At 35.3% G+C, this 20877-nt stretch overlaps 1 protein-coding gene across 8 annotated transcripts in view; it reads right to left on the bottom strand.

The window, feature by feature from the left end:
• SCAPER (S-phase cyclin A associated protein in the ER) overlaps window positions 1-20877 on the bottom strand; it is a 487034-nt gene that overhangs the window by 420768 nt on the left and 45389 nt on the right. For all 8 annotated transcript variants that reach the window (XM_082386958.1, XM_082386962.1, XM_082386961.1 and 5 more), the window contains 2 exons: window positions 11324-11441; window positions 9235-9305 (listed from right to left, as the gene is read on the bottom strand). In XM_082386958.1, the coding sequence (XP_082243084.1) occupies window positions 9235-9305; window positions 11324-11441 (189 nt within the window). The remainder of the gene's footprint in view (window positions 1-9234; window positions 9306-11323; window positions 11442-20877) is intronic.

Below are 20877 nucleotides of genomic sequence, written 5' to 3'. Positions count from 1 at the left end.
CCACAAAACCTTTGCTTCAACGGCTCTCCAAGCACTTTCCAACCCTAAGAGTAAATGATAAATCATGATGGCAAATATCCCCTCACACAAATTTTAAAGTATGTATTATTAGCTCTACTTTACAGCTTAGAAAATTGAGATTTAGAGGCTGATTTGTCCAAGATCACATAGCCACAGGAGACTATCTTCCAGTTAGAGCTCTGCAATTACACTGCTGACTTCCCATTACAATGCACCCCAAGGCCCTGTGCTAACAACCCTTTACCAAATATTCCAGACCACCTCATTTCTCTTCCTATATACCACCCAAAGTTAAAATTAACTTGAATTTTCCTGAATTATACTTCCTTCACAAACTTCTTAGAGTGATCAGCAAAACACTAGTAGCTTCCTGTGAATTCAGACCCTAATCTTATAAAATTCTCAAAAATAATTTAACTCATCTTCACCCATTTATGTATTTACCCTATCATACATCCATATGTATATGATTCAAATACTTTAACCAACCTTTCTTAAAATGTAGAATAGGCAAAACCGCTTTTAGGTTAAGATGCTTTTATTCTCCGTGATTGCTCTATGTGAGGCTTTTACTAAGAAAGACTCCAGAAAGGCAGAAACTACAGCTAGGTAATTCCATCTGAAGGGCAATGTACTATACAAATCTGACATTTAAGCTTGACAAAAATAGTCATAGTTTATATTTGCACATTTATTTACATTTTATGAAGGGCTTTTGAAAACATATCATTTAATCATCACAACAAACTATAAAGACAGGACAAATATTGAAATATTATTATTCCTATTTTGTAGATGACAAAACTAATGCTCAGTAAGATTCAATTTCTTGACCAAGTCAAAAGGCTGAGTGACAGAACTGGGACCAGAACCGAGTCTTCCAACTTCTGCTCCAATGTTCATAAAGCATTTCACATAACACCTAGCACACAGTAGTACCCATATAATGTTAGGTATGATTATAGTGGGAAAGATAAAGAGGTGAAGAACACTCACAGAAAAATGTGAATAAACTAATGGCAAAATTGCCAAATTTGTGAAGAAAGGTAGAAGAAGCATATTAAATTGTAGAGGCTGATAAGTTTGTATAGAGTTTCAAAATACAGCGCTCTTACCTACCACTGATAAAAATAACAGCAGTGATAATAATAATTGCAGTGGCATCTAATATTCATGTCATACTTGCTATGTGCCAGACACTGTGCTAAGTGCTTTCCATACAGTTATACTTCATTTAATCTTTGAAGCAATTTTATACCACAGTTACTATTATTAGTTCCATTTTATAGAGGAGAAAACTGAGGTTTAGCTAAATTAAATGAAAAACCCAAGGTCTCACACTAAGTAAGAGACAAAGCCAAGATTCAAAATCAGGTAACTATCACATTGTTATGACTTACTGTGCCTGTTTCCAAGACATTCAACAGAAGACAAAGCAACCTAAACTTTTGGGAAAAGCTAGACATAACTGAATCTCATGTTTTAAATAAAATTCAATATAACAAATGTTATACTATTTTAATCAATCACTTTTGAGAGAAAAAGAGGAAAAAAGAAAGAAAGGAGAGGGAAAGGGGAAGAAGGAAATTGAGATTTCTGACTCACCTCTCTTAGAACTCTCGTCAACTCCCCTGAGAATCTGAAGAAACCTATGGACCTAAACCTCTGACAACAACCTGTCTTTTTACTGTCTCCATATTTAGTCTTTTCCAGAATGTCCTAAGGTTGGAATCATACAGTATGCAGCCTTTTCAGATTGGCTTCTTTTACTTAATAATATGCAATTAATTTCCTCCATGTCTTTTCATGGCCTGATAGCTCATTTCTTTTTAGAGCTGAATGTACCACAGTTTATTTATCCATTCACCTACTGAAGGATATCTTGGTTGCTTCCAGGTTTGGCGATTATGAAGAAGGCTGCTATAAACATCCATGTGCATGTTTTTGTTCAGACATAAGTTTTCAACTCATCTACATATATACCAAGGGCATGACTGCTGATCACAAGGTAAGAATATGTTTACTTTTGTTAAGAAATTGCCAAACTGTCTTCCAAAGTGGCTGAATTTCCATTCTGAATTCCCACCAACATTGAATGAGAGTTTCTGTGGCTCTTCATCCTCACCAGCATTTGGAGTTATCATTGTTCCCAATTTTGGTCATTCTAATAGGTGTGTGGTGGTAGCTCATTGTTTTAATTTGCATTTCCCTGATGACATATGATGTGGCACACCTTTTCATATGCTCATCTGTCATCTGTACATCCTCTTTGGTGAGGTGTCTGTTAAGGTCTTTGGCTCATTTTTCAATCAGGTTGTGTCTTACTGTTGAGTTTTTTTTAAGAGTTCTTTGTATATTTTGGATAACAGTCTTTTATCAGATATCTTTTTCCAAATATTTTCTCCCAAGTCTGTGACTTGTCTTCTCATTCTCTTGACATTGTCTTTTGCAGAACAGAAGTTTCTAATTTTAATGAAATCCAGCTTATCACTGATTTCTTTCAGGGATCATGCCTTTGATACTGTACCTAAAAAGTCATCACCATATTCAAGGTCATTTAGGTTTTCTCCTATGTTATTGTCTAGGAGTTTTATACTTCTGCATTTATGGTCAATAGTCCATTTTTAGTTAATTTTTGTGAAGAATATGAGGTCTGTGTCCGGATTCATTTTTCTTTTTGTCATATGGATGGATGTTCCAGCACCATTTGTTGAAAAGACTACCTTTGCTCCATTGTATTGTCTTTGCTCCTTTGTCAAAGATCAGTTGACTAATTATGTGCGTACATTTCTGGGCTTTCTATTCTGTTCCATATATCTATTTGTCTTTCCTTTTGCCAATTATCACACTGCCTTGATTACTGTAGCTTTATAGTAAGTCTTGAAGTTGGTTAGTGTCAGTCCTCCAACTTTGTTCTTCTCCTTCAATATTTTGTTGCCTATTCTGGGTCTTTTGCCTCTCCATATAAACTTTAGAATAAGTTTATTGATATCTACAAAATAATTTGCTGGGATTATATTGAATATGTTCTTCAACCTGGGAAGAAATGACATCTTGACCATATTGAGTCTTCCTGTTCATGAACATGGAATGTCTCTCCATTTATTTAGCTCTTTGAGTTCACTCATCAGAGTTTTATAGTTTTCCTCATATAGATCTTACACATATTCTGTTAGGTTTATACCTACCTATTTAATTTTGGGGAGTGCTGATATAAATGGTATTGTGGTTTTGTTTTTTTTAAGATTTATTTTATTATTTATTTATTTATTTAATTTATTTCTCTTTTTTTGGCTGTGTTGGGTCTTCGCTGAGGCATGCGGGATCTTTCATTGCAGCACGCGGGCTCTTCATTGTGGTGCGCGGGCTTCTCTCCAGTTGTGGCATGCGGATTTTCTCTCTCTAGTTGTGGTGCGTGTGCTCCAGGGCATGTTGGCCCTGTAGTTTGCTGCATGTGGGCTCTCTCGTTGAGGTGTACGAGCTCACTAGTTGTGGCATGCAGGCTTAGTTAGTTGCCCTGCAGCATGTGGGATCTTAGTTCCCTGACCAGGGATCAAACCCTGCATTGTAAGGCAGCTTCTTTACCACTGGACCACCAAGGAAGTCCCAATGGTATTGTGTTTTTAATTTCAAATACCACTTATTCATTGCTGGTACACAGGAAAGCAACTGACTTTTGTATGTTAATCTTGTATCTTGCAACCTTCTGTAATCAATTATTAGTTATAGGAGTTTTTTTGGTTGATTCTTTCAGAGTTCTTACATAGATGATCAGGTCATCTACAAATAAAGACAGTTTTATTTTTTTCTTCCCAATCTGTATACCTTTTATTTCCTTTTCTTGTCACATTGCATTAGCTAGAACTTCCATTACGATGCTGAAAAGCAATGGTGAAAGGGGACATCCTTACCTCATAACTGATCTTAATGGGAAAGCTTCTAGTTTCTCCCATTAAGTATCATGTTAGCTGTAGGGTTTTGTATTCTTTTTTAATTAAGTTGAAGACGTTCCCCTCTATTCCTAGTTTATCAAAAGATTTTTATCATCTTTTCTAGTTGTAGGATTTTGTCAAAATTTTTTTCTGCATCATTGATATAAAACTAGGTTTTTTCTTTTTTATCCTGTTGCTGTGATGAATTCCATTGATTTATTTTAAATTATGAACCAACCTTGCACCTCTGGGATAAAACCCACTTGCTCATGGTGTATCATTCTTTTTATTGTGGGATATGATTTGCTAATATTTTGTTGAGGATTTTTGTATCTATGTTTGTGAGAGTCACTGGTCTGCAGTTTTCTTGTAATGTCTTTGTCTGGTTTTGGTGTTAGAATAATGCTGGCCTCATAAAATGAGTTAGGAAGTATTCCCTCTGCTTCTACCCTCTAAAATGGATTGTAAAGAATTGGTATAATTTCTTCCTTAAATGCTTGGTAGAATTCAACAGTGAATCCACCTGGGCCTGGTACTTTCTGCTTTGAAAGGTTATTAATTATTGATTTAATTTCTTTAATACATTTAGGCCTATTTGGAGTGTCTATTTCATCTTGAGTGAGTTTTAACAGATTATGTCTTTCAAGCAATCAGTCCACTTCATCCTGGTTATCAAATCTGTGGCAAAGAGTTGTTCATGGTATGCTTTTATTGTCCTTTTAATACCCATGGGCTCTGTACTGAAATGAATAACTAGGGACATGCAATAGGACTTTGGGACAGTACTATCCATATGAGGTTAGTGGTCATAAGTGTCAAAAGAGCCTTTCAACATAACTGATACTTTTCTCCTGGCACTTTCAAATACGTGGGGCGCAGAGCAGAATAGGCAGAAAAGTGGCTGTAATGAGGACAACTCTGTCAAGTGTGTACTACCAAGGGGCAGGGTAGCCAGACAGTTGGGAGAGTGGGCAAGAAGGTAATTATGACAGACAAACCATAGAATCTCACGTGGATATCCAGGGAAGTGTGGTCATATGGAGGATGAGGGATAATGAAAGGGTGGTAGGATCAGTAAATTATAGATTGCATGGGGTTGAAGAATTGTTAGAGTCACATGATCACAGAGAATAAGGCAGGAGGAGAGATGACAGGTAGAAGACGGTATGGCTGAGATTGAGTTCCTGGAGGGAGAGTAGTTGTTAGTGAGAACAAGGCAAGAGTCTGACCATCGGAATGAGTAGAAGACAAAACTACTGGGGGAAAGAAATGCAAGAAATTGAGAGGACAGCAGTAATGGTGTAGAGCATGCAGTGAGACTGAAAATTATATCTTCAAGGAATAAGGAGAAGTGACCTGGAAATCTGTAAGTGCTGCAACAAGAAGAGGGAGCAGGTGGTATAGTGTGATGGCATGTCCTTCAAATCTGAGGAGTTTTAGGAGATGGGAGGGAGAACTGCCTGAAATGCCAGTGAGGAGCAAGCAGGAAACCTAACCCACCTCTAGGATCACAGGTAGGAGTGCTGTGGGGGAAAAAAACAACTACTACTTAAAACGACTGTGGAGGAAGCAGTATCCCCACACGAGTTGGAATTTTCCTAAAACAAGAAGGTAAAGAGAATGTGCAGGGAAGAGAGGAACAAAGAAAATTTTGCTGATGGTAAACCTACTTCTAGAGGGCAAAGTTGTAGGATTTCACAAGTAATCCAAAGGCATTTCCCTGATTACTATTGAAACTGAGCATCTTTTCACAGGTTTACAGGCTATTCAGGTTTCCCCCATTTTTTATTGGGTTATTTGTCCTTTTTCTGATGAATTTTAGCTCTTTATGAAGTCTTTGATGTATGGTATTTTCTCCTAGTCAATCTCACCTTTAACTTTGTTTAAGTGAGTTTTTTAGTATATAAATTTAATTTTGTTATAACATATCCATCAATTATGCTTTTTGTCTTGTTTAGGAAAGCCTCTTCTAATTCAAGGTCATAAAAATATCCTTCCAGATAATTTTAATTTTTTTGTTTTCTCATTTGGTCTTTAGCCCATCAATAATTTTTTTTTATATTACATGAAAATATCCTTATATTTTATTTGTAATTTAATTGCATTACAGTCAGAGAACATGTTGTGACTGACTTCTATATTCTTGTCTGACTTCTATTTACTGAGACTTCTTTATAACCTAGGATGTGATCAATTTTTGCATATGCTTTGTGTACACTATTTGAGTGCCAATAAATACACACATATACATACATACATATACATACATATATGTATATGTATTTATATGAGATCAATCATAATTGTATCTTAATTCTATATTCTTGCTATTTATTCCTGCTTGATCAGTTTCTGAGTAAGGGATATGAATATTTACCACTATGATCATGTATACACTTTTCTCCTTGTAATTCTGTTAGTTTGGGCTTTAAATATTTCAAGCCTGTGCCGTTAGGTACCTAAAAGTTTTGTACTTTTATACTTTTTGGATGATTATTCTTTTCACCATTATATAATTTCTATCTTTCTGTAATCAATGCTTTTCATGTTGAATTCCATCTGGTTTGATATGAATATTGCTATTCTAGCTTTAGAGCACATCTAGAATATCAAGTATTTTGCCTGGATTTTTTTCTCTTTCTTTGTTTTAAACCTTTCCTTGAAGTTTTAAATATGTCTCTTATAAGCAGTATACAGCTCAATTTAAAATGAGAGGTTTAATTCAATCATCTGACTTTTAAGAACTGAATTTAATCAGTTTACATGTATTGATATTGTTTGCCGAAATATTTATACTTAGTATCTACCATTATCTTTCATGTTTTACACTTACTATGATTTTTCTTCTTTTTTTCTTTCTCTTTCCTTCTATTTAGTTGAAAAGCTTTGGTTTATTCACTTTCTCTTTTCCTCTGTTTATTTGGAAATCGTGCCCGCTTGTTTTACTCCTTTAGTAGCTAGCCTTAAACAAAGACTTCTTCCTAAATAAGACAAGGATTTTATCACATTAACTCCCCTCCAAACTCCCTAGTCTTCTGTGTTAACACTGTTTAAGATTATAGCTCCACCTTTCTAAATTTAATTGTGTGAGTGTTTTTGAAAACCACCAATAGTTAATGAGATTTACTAAAATATTTTACAGCTATCTTTTTATCAAGCTCCCTCCTCCAGGTTACCTTTTCTTCTTGCTGAAGTATGTCTTTAATAGTCCCTTCATTAAGCGTCTGTAGGTGGCAAACCCTTAGCCTTTGTACATCTAAAAATGGCTTTATTTCACTCTTGCACTTGAATGATCATTTGAATGGGCACAGACTTCTGAGTTAAAAGTTATTTCGCCTTATAACTTTGTAGATATTGGTCCACTGTTCTTTTGTTCATAACAAGATTATTGTTATTCCTCTGTGCTTTTGTTTACTTCCTGGTATTTTAAGAGTTTCATCCTTAACACTTTGCAGGTTCTCTAGAATGTATCTAGGTATAAATCTATTTTTATTTATCCTGCTCAGCTCTACAGTTATGCTCTGAATCTGTTGAGAACTCAAAGTAAGGAAAATTTTAAACATTATTTTTCCAACTATTGCATGCCCACTATTTATTCTCTATTTCAAAAGTCCTAGAAGGCATATGTTAGAATTTCTCAATCAAATTCTCCTTCCAATTTTCCATCTCTTTAGTTCTCTGAGCTATGTTCTAAATCCTCCTAAGTAGTTAGTGTCTTCCAACTCACAAATTCTCTCTTTAACTAATCTCTCTGTCCAATATATCACTTATTCTTACTAATTGCAGGTAAGAATAAAAAATTAAAATTTCACGGACAACATTTTCATTTCTAAGGTGTTCACTTTTATCTATAAATGTTCAAAATAAATATCCATCTTTTATTTCAGAATTTTCCTTTTTGTGTTATATTTAATCTTTCCTTTGAGGAATTTAAACTTGTTTATTTGAAAGTCCTCTTTAGAAAAATGACCTTTTTTCATTACCTCAGGAGTAAATTCTCTCATTTGTGGAATGTGTTGTTTATATCTTACGATATTATTTTCCTCATGTGCCTTGATATGTTGTTTTGCAAACTTATTTTGCATTTAAGTTTCTTTTATTTTAGTTTTTCACTTTGCTCACCCTAACTACATGTGTACTAGTTTTATGGTTACCATCAGCTGGTCCACCATGGTCCCCTTCCAGAGGTCTTTTATTGGGGACTTAAAGCGCTCACGCTTCAAGAATATAGCAGACCCAGTCATGAACCAGAGGGCCACTCTCTTTTATTGCTTCAGATGTCAATTATCACAGGCCACAACCCCAGGCAGATTGTAGTGTTCTTTGTCTCCTAGTGCAGAACACTTCACAAGCCTAAAGTTTTATGCCATGAGCCTGGATCTGTTTTCCCACCACAATCAGGGTATTTCAGCCTCCCTTATATAGGACTTGTCCAGTAAGTGTGTGTCCCCAACTCCACTTATCTGTGAATATATGTGTTTGTTTTATTTCTGATCCACAGAGATTTTTATTTTATTCTTGAAAATCCTTTGTCTCTTTAATTTTTAAAAAATATTTTATCATTGATGCCTCTTGTATGTGAGGACTAGGGAATATTTTATGAACTCACAATGCCACCTTGATTAGAAGTCCATGTTTTCCTTATGTGTAGTTTTTGGTTTACATAATACATATTGGTATATTTAATAACATCAAACTAAAATAATATATATGAAAAGTTCAGAGAAAATAACTACAGATTACAAAGCTAACTATAAATATGCCAAAACACTTTTAAAAATAAGGTAGGCTTGTGTTCTCTAAAATTTTAGTAGAACAATCTGAAAAATTTTAGATTCAATACATCTTTATTATCCTACATCCAAAAGACACCATTATACCTAGAAGGTAAATCACAGAAGAATCACAAATATGGAATGTGCAGCAGAGGAGTTAAGAGCATAAACTGTAGAAATTGAAGGCATGGGTTCAAATCTTGGCTGTGTCACTTACTAGTAAGTTATACAACCTCTCTCTACCTCAGTTTTCTCATTTGTAAATGAAGAATAATGCCTACATCAAAGGGTTGTTATATGAAACAAATTAATATCTGTAAAGTATTTAGTACAAGTTAGGCACATAATACTATACACACATTTGTTAAATAAAGGATGTGACATTAAATTTTTATATGAAGATAAAATATGCAATATTCAAATCCTGAAAAATTAGATTTTATAATTGAAATTAAAACAAAAAAGTAAACAAACAAAAAAAAAGTAAACAGTTGTATATGCTGTACCTGTTTTGTCGTTTTATGAGTGCCTTGAATTGTCCTCTTTGATTTTCCACCAGTTTGACATTTAGATTTTCCTTCAAGGCAAAAATAGATAAATATACAGATCAACAAATAGATAATATAAAACTGAACTATGCAAATTATCCAGGCATACTAACACATAATCTCCTTCCAGACACCACAGAACAGAACAACATGGCCAACATGAACTACAGATGTCATAAAAAACAAATTTCCAAGGTCCCAGAGACTGCTTTTATTGAATGGTTTTCTCAGAATAAGAAGAAATCAACTTCTTAAAGAAGTCAGATAGTCTGATAATTTAAAAACAAAGTCAGGTTAGTGATACTCTTCAACTTATATATAGCTCCTTTGAAAATAGTTCTTTGAATTCAAATTTTATTTTGACAACAAAATTAAGAATGCATTTTTTACCATATAAAAACTCAGTATTTTCTGTTTTAATTTATCTGATTTATGAAATATATAGTTTCATTTTGAAAAGGGACATTTTCAGTTCTTTGTATTTCTGCAGCAGATACAGCTTTCTCACTTGCTCTTTTTTATAAGAAAGACACTAACTACTGTTTCATAATCACTCTATTCTTGAGAGCTATTCTAAAACAGGAGTAAAATTCTGTAATGTAGAACAGACTCGTTTTCTTTTTTGCAAAATAATTTTGGGCCAAGACCCCTAAAGCAGTACAAATGAAGTGAACCATAACACCTACTATCAATTTATCTGCACAGCAGAGGGCCTCCCTCACTGTTCTACCAGGGGTGGAGGCAGAGAACTCTCCACCCCCTACACAGCCTTTTATTCATCCTTTCATCATAGAGAACAATGTATCAGAGGCTTTTTAGAATATACAGGAGAATAATCAGCTTAGAACAATTACCAGAGGAGACAGGAATAAAACAAAGAACAGAAGAAAACTTTTTAAAATTGAATTATCATCCTCAGAAACATCTGAGTATAGATTACAGCCATAAAACAAGAATGAGTTGATATTTTTTAAAAAGCAAAGTAAAGATTTTTCTGTAAGTGGCAACGTTTTAACAATATAAAATAATCCTTCTTAAAAATTATGAAGTTAACATTCTTCCTTTGTCATCATTATTATAGATATTCAGAACGTTCTAATTCTTTGTGCTCTTATTTCCATTACTTTGCAATAAGCATAAATGAAGCTTTAAAATAGTACTGGCCAATTTTTTATGTACTTATGTGCAGTATCAGGATATATACAGATATAGGATTCATTATTATATTTTCTTTCCTTTTATGTTTTTTGAGTAGAAGCAATTTTAATAATAACACCTTCAGATTACTTTGTGTTCTGAATAACCCATGAAAAATGAGAAAATTTCATAAAACAGTATTTATAACATAGAGCAACCGTGAGATATTTCTAGGTTTCTTGCCACTTTTTTACTAAATAATGTTTATATATATTTTCTATAAAAGAAATGAAGTAATAGTAAGCTCCATATGACAATTTTAGCTATTAAGGAGCTAAATTTAAAAAGAAAAATTTAATTTCCACCTCTATTTAATAGCTTTTGTGATCCAAAAGAACTGCTCTCTAAAAATACCTAATAAGACTGACAATGAGTGAGGTGGATGGACCTAGAGTCTGTCATACAGAGAGTGAAGTAAGTCAGAAAGAGAAAAATATTGTCCATATGTATTTACCATATGCTAACACATATATATAGAATCTAAAAAAAAAAAAAAAAATGGTTCTGAAGAACCTAGGGGCAGGACAGGAATAAAGACAGACGCAGACGTAAAGAATGGACTTGAGGATAGAAAAAATCTAAATCTCCTATAACTTTAAAAAAAAAACTAATCTGCCAGTCATAATAACACACCCAATTTCATTCCTATGTGAAACAGTGAAACTAACAATATCATTTTCATTTGTGTATTAGGTAAGATAAAAAATCAATTAAAAATTATTTCTTATTTTAATACATACTAATTTGCCCAAGATTTCTAATTATAAACAGTCTTCAGTCTGTCTACTATTCAAGACTAAATATATTCTTTAATTTACAACAAAAATGAAACTGTTTTTTTAATACATACCATCATCATCTTTGCTTTCTAGAGGAACACTCCAGGCTATTAGGTTTCTTGCTGTACGACCCTCCTCTGCAACTATTTTCCTTACTTTGTCATGACTATTGGAGCGCTGGAATGAAGCCTATGCACAGAAAAGAGAACATGTATTAGTTTATTAAATTAGTCAACATAAAAAATATATCTGGCAGACAAATTCATCATTTCTATTATTTTCTCAGAAAGGACACACTTAAAACTAATTTGGGATCGGAATGGTGCTTAGACAGAAATAAGAGTAAGTCCCAGATTTTTTTAGTTCTAAAAAGACTGAATTTTACAACTTTAAAAATAAATAAATCATTTTAAGAATGAATTCAAACTAAGGTTTGAAAAACTGTCCTAAGGAGCACAAACACTGCTGTGTACCCATTTTAGCACCACTCCCCCTTATGTATCACAGGTTAAAGTAAGAGGGTACATATTCCCTCTGAAAGCTCTCGGCAACATAAAATGTTTTCAAGACTCTTATTTTTTTCCCTACAGATAATGCTAAAGTAAATTTTCACTCAGTTGTAAATTTCCACTGCATAATTTTATCTCCAAGTTATTGGGCTCTAAATAATAATTCCTGTAAACTAACATATTTAAGTTGCAAAATTTTAAACTCTGCCCTACTGCACACAATGTGTGTACGTATACATGTATGTGCTGTGTGTGTGCGTGTGTGTATTCTTGCTTTCTCTAGTCCCACACAGCTGAAAGCAACACTAGCCTACAGGTTCAGCCCCAACAAGACCCTGGGCCAATGGAAGCCAGATCCAGTAATGTAAAGGAAATTACCTTCCCTCTAATGAATGCCATATGAAAATAGCCCACTTTTTTTTTCTGTTGTAATAAGATCATGGATGCCTTTACTGTCTTCTTTTGCTTCTCTATATATTTATTTTTATTTTTTTACTTTTTTTTTTTTTTTTTTACTTTATTCTTTTTTAACATCTTTATTGGAGTATAATTGCTTTACAATGGTGGGTTAGTTTCTGCTTTATAACAAAGTGAATCAGCTATACATATACATATATTCCCATATCTCCTCCCTCTTGCGTCTCCCTCCCACCCTCCCTACCCCACCCCTCTAGGTGGTCACAAAGCACCGAGCTGATCTCCCTGTGCCATGCGGCTGCTTCCCACTAGCTATCTATTTTACATTTGGTTGTATATATAAGTCCATGCCTCTCTCTCATTTCGTCCCAGCTTACCCTTCCCCCTCCCCGTGTCCTCAAGTCCACTCTCCACATCTGCATCTTTATTCCTGTCCTGCCCCTAGGTTCTTCAGAACCAGAAAATAGCCCATTTTTATAAGCCAAGAATCTATGAAAAGAAAAGGGCTCTAAAGCATCCCTATGAGCACAAGGATGCAGCCTCCTTGCCCAACCCTTAACTCCATGTGGGAAATCTACCTCTTTCTGAAAAGAATTCACTCCCGGGCCCAGCCCAAAATCCTAGTCCAACTAATGAGCGAGTTCATCTTCTCTTCTAGTTCTTGCCAGCCTAAACTCTTAGCATCCCTGGAATCCTTAGTCAACAACAAATTTACTGGACAATTACTATGTGCCAAGCACTGTGTAAGACACTGAGAAGAAAACAAAAATATAAGGTAGTATACATGTCCTCAAAGAATTAACAATCCAAATGAGTGAACCAAACACATAAGAGCAAAAAATAATATATGAATTAATCAGTATGATATCTAGTCTCCAGATGCCCCCCTTCCCCTCAATAAACCACTCCTGCTGGTGTTCATGCCCTATGTAATCCCCTCCCCTTGAACCTGGCTCTGTGACCTGCTTTTTGACCTATAAAATGAGGTGGAAGTGACATTGCGTAATTTCTGAAAATAGGTCATAAGAAGCTTTGCAGTCTCTACCTGGGTCTCTTGGAATCCTCCTTCTTGGGATACTCACTTTTGAAACCCAGCCATCCATGCCATGAGAAGCCAAAACCACCAGTAGAGAGACCACATAAAGTCAGCACTGATAGACAGGCCCAGCTGAACTCCCAGCTGACAGACAACATCCACTGAGCCATCTTGGACATTCCAGCCCAGTCAAGCCTCCAGATGAATGCTGCCATCCCAGCACCTCAGGCACCCCAGGGCAGAAAAACCACCTAGTCAACCCATAGAATCATGACGGGTAACAGGAACTATATGTATGCACACTAATCCACAATACACACATCTGTATTTCTGTATCTATCTGTATAGAGATATTGAAAACTATGGGTTTACATTAATACCTCTGATTTCTTTTTTTTAATATTTATTTATTTATTTTGGCTGCACAGGGTCTTAGTTGCGGCACACGGGATCTTCCTTGCGGCATGCGGGATCCTTAGTTGCGGCATGCAGGCTTCTTAGTTGCAGCAAGTGGGCTTCTTAGTTGAGGCATGCAGACTTTTAGCTGCAGCATAAGGAATTCTTAGTTGCAGCATGCGGGCTTCTTAGTTGCAGCATGCAGACTCTTAGTTGCAGCATGCATGCGGGATCTAGTTCCCTGACCAGGGATCAAACCCAGGCCCGCTGCACTGGGAGCTCAGATTCTTACCCACTGGACCACCAGGGAAGCCCCAATACCTGATTTCAATCCTACATCATAGGTTCATTTTAGCCTTCCCCTTTCCTTATTTGTAATTTCTTTCTCCATCAGTAAGAAACCCAGCTCTCATCATCTAAAATATATTTACTTATCTGTTCAATTCTAATATATACATAAAGTAGTTTCAAAAAAAAAAAAGGGGAATTCCCTGGTGATCCAGTGGTTAGGACTCTGCGCTTTCACTGCTGAGGGCCCAGGTTTGATCCCTGCTCAGGGAACTAAGATCCCACTAGCTGTGCCATGCGGCCAAAAGTAATAAAAAATAAATAAATAAAATAAAATAGTTTCATAACTGCTAACCCATATCTCTGTGAGAAACACACTTACTAACAAGATTATATTTCTATACAGTTCCGTCTTTAGCCTTACAGTGTCCAAAGTACTAGATTTTGTTTTCCAAAATTACTTAAATTAGTTCGTCTCATCCTCACCCCTTCAGTGTGGTTACATTATATACTTGTAATATGTTACTCTTTAGTTTTTGGGTTCTCCTCATGTACTGGTAAATTTTAATTGCTGGCTTATTTGGGGAGTATGTGAAAGAATGGCAACACATTGTTCTCAAACAAAAGAACTTATTAATTAGTATGACTTTGAGAGAAGAAAAAAGTCACTACACTCTAGGGCAGGGGTCCACGAACTTCTACAATGGGCCAGATAATAAACAATTTTTATTTTAGGCTTTGCAGGCCATACAGTCTCTATGACAACTACTCAATCATGCCATTTTGTGTGACAGCAGCCATAGACAACATGTAAACAAATGGGTGTGGCTCTGTGGGAAATACATATTACTGTTCAGTTTGAAATAAATTCAAATTACAGAAAAGTTACAAATTAGCACAAAGAATCCTCAAAATATCCTCATACATTTTTTTTCCTAAAACATTTGAGAATAAACTGCAATCATCATATCTTTTGCCCTTAAGTACTCCAATGTGTATTTCATATATCCAAAGACACTCCCCTATATAAATATACTACAAATATCAAATCAGGAAATATCATTGATCCAAATTATCATCTAAATTAGAGTAATTATTTAAATTTCACCAACTGTTCCACTAATGTCTTTGACAGTATAAAGTTGACAACAGATATAAGCTCAATTATTCCAGAAGCTCTACAAACTCCAAGCACGATAAATATAAATACAAAGAAAACCATGCCTAAACCAACCACAGAAAAACTGATGATAGCCTGAAACATAGAGAAAAACTTAAAAGCATACAGAGGAGGGAAAAACAGCTCACCTTTAAAGAAGCAACAGTACAGTAAGACTGACAGCTTTGCATTGCCCAGGAAGTGATAAAAGTAATAATTTAAAATAAATAAATCAATAACTTATTACTACCTATTCAGTAGAATAGTAGGATCAAAACCCTGACTCAAGAGAGTTCAAGAGAATGTTGAGTGAGAAAATGGAGACAGTAAGTATAAATAACTTTTTTTGAGTTTTGTAATACAGGCGAAAAGAGAAAGAAGAAAGGAAAAACAAACAGAGAAGGTTTTTAAGATGGGTGAGAGTATATTTTTATGCTGATGGGAATGATCCATAGAAAGTGAAATTGCATATGTAGGGAAACAGGGAATAACCAAAGAAGCTAAATCTGCGAGTGACAGGAACTGAATTTCAGTGTACACGAATGAACCAACCAGCTCAAACTATTAGGAAAACAAAGACTGCTCTCTTCCACTCTAATACTCTGTGCTATGAAGTTAACCCAAATTTCCCTCTCCAGAACTTGACTTTTTATATTTTTGAAATAAATACCTGCCTCCACATTCCTTCATTCCTCTGACCTTACCCTGGATATCCACATGGCATCTACTTACCTGACTCATAAGCTTTCACTGAGACTCATTAGTCCGTGACCAATGTTCCAGCTCCATTCTGTGCAAAATACTTGAATGATCTCTTTTCTATTCCCATACTTTCCAATCAGTGTAACATCATAAAATCTCCTTTTGCTTAAAGACATCTCCCAATGATTACATAACTTAGGTTAGGTTGGCATCTATCATTTAGGTTACCTAAGCATTGTTTTAACCAAAAAGTATCACTATTCCTTTCAAGCCAGATGAATACATTTAAATAGGTGGTCTACTTTTCATCTCTTTTTCAGATAATTCTCTTATGCAATCACAGAAAATTATATAGGTAGATATACATATATATATATCAGATCATAAAATCCACTATTCTTTACTTTATATCTCAAGAGTCTTCATAAAGTAATGAGTTTCTCGGAACTAAAATGACCACAAGATAGCAACGCTGTAGTACTGCTAGACCAGAAAATTTGAAATCTAATATTGTCTTCTTCTATAAACATTTCAGTTCTACCACAAATTTTGTAGTTAGTTCTTTTATACTTAGTACACATACACACATTCAAAGAAAAAGCCACCAGCTCAAGACTGTCTTCATTCTTAATTCCAATACTTCATAAGGAAAAACATTATAACATTCATCTTACAACACATGACTGAAAACCATTTTTCAGTTTAAAGCACACGTGCCTTCTGCAGTATATGCTGAATGGACTCTTTTCAGTAAAAACTCATATATTCTAATCAATTTTAATAATCCTAGTCTTATAAAAATGTCAGTAGTAACTTAATGCAATTTTAAACATTTTAATTTAAGCATCAGGGTTTGAAATGCAATAAATGAGTCTGAGATACTTCATAACATTATAGATGTCTATTTCAAACAGTATTTTCACACAGGTTCTTTACTTCCAAGAGACTTAAACAAAATATATGTATTTTCATCCAAAGTCACAGTGTGCCACCTAGTGCCATAGGGAGATTTTACAGAGGCTTGTTCAAAAACTAAATGTTTCACCCAATCCAAAAATGGGCAGAGGACCTAAATAGACATTTCTCCAAAGAAGATATATAGATTGCCAACAAACACATGAAAGAATGCTCAACATCATTAATCATTAGAGAAATGCAAATCAAAACTATAATGAGATATCATCTCACACCAGTCAGAATGGCCATCATCAAAAAATCTACAAACAATAAATGCTGGAAAGGGTGTGGAGAAAAGGGAACCCTCTTGCACTGTTGCTGGGAATGTAAATTGATACAGCCACTATGGAGAACAGTATGGAGGTTCCTTTAAAAACTAAAAATAGAACTACCATACGACCCAGCAATCCCACTACTGGGCATATACCCTGAGAAAACCATAATTCAAAAAGAGTCGTGTACCAAAATGTTCATTGCAGCTCTATTTACAATAGCCAGGACATGGAAGCAACCTAAGTGTCCATCAACAGATGAATGGATAAAGAAGATGTGGCACATATATACAATGGAATATTACTCAGCCATAAAAAGGAACAAAACTGAGTCACTTGTAGTGAGGTGGATGGACCTAGAGACTGTCATACAGAGTGAAGTAAGTCAGAAAGAGAAAAACAAATACCGTATGCTAACACATATATATGGAATCTAAAAAAAAAAAAAAAAGAAAAGGGTCAGAAGAACCTAGGGGCAAGATGGGAATAAAGATGCAGACCTACTAGAGAATGGACTTGAGGATACAGGGAGGGGGAAGGGTAAGCTGGGACAAAGTGAGAGAGTGGCATGGACATATATACACTACCAAATGTAAAATAGATAGCTAGTGGGAAGCAGCCACATAGCACAGAGAGATCAGCTCGGTGCTTTGTGACCACCTAGAGGGGTGGGATAGGGAGGGTGGGAGGGAGAGAGATGCAAGAGGGAAGAGATATGGGGACATATGTATATGTATAACTGAGTCACTTTGTTGTAAAGCAGAAACTGACACACCATTGTAAAGCAATTATACTCTAATAAAGATGTTTAAAAAAAAAACTGTTTCAATAAAAAGCATACACATCAGCCTTAAAGTTTTTATGTTTGACTCTTACAGTATATAATCTAAGAAAGCAAGTGTTCAGAATGTTTACCAAGAAACGTATATACCTCTTAGCAAGGCTGATCAAGCAAAAGAAGAAAGAAGGCAAAACTAACCAATATCAAGAATAAAAAAGGAACATCACTACAGATTCTAGAATCTCCAGAAGTCGAAAACATAAAAGGATATTATAAATAGTATCAATAAATTTGAAATTTTTGATGAAATGCACAAAATCCTTGAAAAACACAACCAAACTTGGCATAAAAGGAAACAGAAAAATCTGAGTATTTATTAAAGAAATTTTTAAATTTTAAATACTAAAGAAATATTTACTGAAGAAATTCCACAAAAGACAATCCAGGCTCAGATAGGTTTCATTGGTGAATTCTCTTAATCACTGAAGGAAAAATTACACTAAATTCTTCCAGAGAATAAAAAAGAAGGATCAAATCTCAACTCATAGAGTCCCACGTGACCCATTTAGGATATCAGAACCTAAGAGGACAAGAGAAGTAAATTACCAGTTCAAATTCTTTCAAAAGTAACAATGTGAAAATTACATATACATACATACACACACACACTTGCAAACTGAATCCAGGTAAAACATCACAATCAAGTTGATTTTATTTCAGGATGCAAGGCTGATTTAACATTTTTAAATCAATGAATGTAATTTGCCATAGTAACAAAATAAAGGAGAAAAGTTTGATGCTCACTTCAACAGATGAAAAAAGCAAGTGATAAAACTGTACAACCATCCATGATAAAAATTCTTCACAAACTACAGCAATCAGCGTATTTAATGATAAAATCTTGAAAGAGACAAGGATGCCTACCATCACCACTTCCATGAGTCATTGTACTGAAGTTCCTAGCCCATGTAATAAGGTGAGAAAAAGAATGAGAGGGAAAATATAAGGTGAACCTGGAACAGCTTGTTACACTAGAAAGTACAGAAGGACTCAAAGAATAATAGGAGCATATGAAAAGGCACAGAGCCAGTTTGAAGGAGCTTCCACCAGCTAAATCAGGGACAATCTGAGCATCAAAATAAATGGTAGTAATAGATTATAACAGTAAATAAATAAAAAATCCAGGAAGCCTGAAAGACAGACAGACAGGCACACAGATAATTGGGAAGAAAGCAAATACTTATTATCTACTTTAATATTTATTATCATCAGTGGATGCTAAAACTAATGGGTGAAGGTTTGATGAGTTGCAGGGTATTTACATAGCGTCAAAGTATCTCTTGACAAATTAATTTCAAAAGAGAAAGCAAACTTTAAATAGAAGAACCTGACAATAGCCTAAATTAACCAAGTGATCAGAGTCAACATGACCAATAGCAGGACAAACTGACACCATATGCTTCATGATGTGATATACTGACAAGGATACATCATCATTCATGTGATATTCTGCCAAAAATACAAAATCTGACTCTATTAATAAGGAAACATGACCCGAATCGAGTGACATTCTTCAAAATAACTGTCCTGTACTCTTCGAAAATGGCAAAGTCAAAAGAGGCAAAGAAAGTCTGAGGAATTATTCCAGGTTAAAGGAGACCAAAGAGACATGATAACTAAATGGATCAAGAAAAAAAATAGCTATAAGAGACATTATTGAGATAATGACAAACTTTGACTACATTGTGGCTTATATAATAGTATTATACGAATGTTAAATTTCTAGATTTTGATAATTGAATTGTGGTCATGTAAGAGAATGTCCTTGTTCTTAGGAAACATACACTGACTATTTAGGGATAAAGGAGTATGCTAGCTTCAAATTGAGGCAGGAGATAGATGGGCCCCAGGCTAAGCAGCTGGAATCTGCCCCCTGTGGACAGATACTCCAAGAGAAAGATAATGGCAGGAGCAAGGAGGAGCTGAGTCCTGCTTGGATAAAAGATAAAGAGACCACGTATTTCTCATTTTTGAGGACTAGGAGACCTCCCCAACTACACGTGTGCAGAAAGGCTCCTCTGGGGTCAAAAGGGAAGGGGGCGCCACCCTGTAACAGGTGGTGTCAACCTCCCCAGAGGCCTCTACACTGGAATCCATCTTGGCAAAAAGATGCACACACATTTCAGGGTGGGCCCTAGGACAGGTCCCCTGTGGGAAAGAAATGAGATAACTGATCAAAGGTAAACAAAGACCCAGAAGAAGTGCCCTATGTAAGTGATTTGAATCACCTCTCTGGTGCACTCCTCCTCATTAGGGAGGACACCCACACCCTTTCTCTTCAGGTGTGTATCTCTGCCTTGCTTCTGTCTTAAATAAATAAACTGTTTCTCTGTGTGCTCTCCCACTTGGGCTGTGTCTCTAATAATAAACTTTGTACCTGTTTCTACAGTTTTTGCCTCCTTGAGAAATTTATTTTTCAGTGAGGGGCAGGAGCCAGGGCAACTTTGCTTCTAGCCTCTAGCCCCTGGTGGTCAAGTGGCTAGGATTCCTGGTTTTCACCCAGGCTACCCAGGTTCACTTCCTGAGCAGGTAACTAGGATCTCTCTTCAGGACCACTTACTGCTGTCTCCTCGAGATCAAAATATTTTCAAATGGTTCATGGAAGAGTAATATATTTATGCACATAACATGCATATATTATATGTCTGTGCAAATATATGTGTGTGCAAATACATGTATATGTCTATAGGTATATATATATATGTGCTTGTATGTTTACGTGATCTTTTTTTTCTGGCTGTGCCACACAGCATGTGGGACCCTACTTCCCCGATCAGGGATCGAACCCAGGGCCCCTGCAGGGGAAGTGCAGAGTCCTAACCACTGGGCCACCAGGGAACTCCCTATGTGTAATTTTATATACACATATTGTGTATATATACATTTATATACATCTGTATGTTTTATATACACACACATACATATAGAAAAAGAGAAAGAGAGAATATGAGAAAAGAGACAAAATTAGCAATTGGTAAAGTTAGTGAAAGAATATATGAGAATTCCTTGTACTCCTCTTGCAACCTTTCTTAAATTTGAAATTATAGC

Source organism: Balaenoptera borealis (assembly GCF_965194805.1).
Source record: "Balaenoptera borealis genome assembly, chromosome: 3".
Lineage (NCBI taxonomy): Eukaryota > Metazoa > Chordata > Mammalia > Artiodactyla > Balaenopteridae > Balaenoptera > Balaenoptera borealis.
The sequence above is the reverse complement of the archived record's forward strand: the minus strand, read 5'-3'. Positions and strand labels throughout refer to the sequence as shown.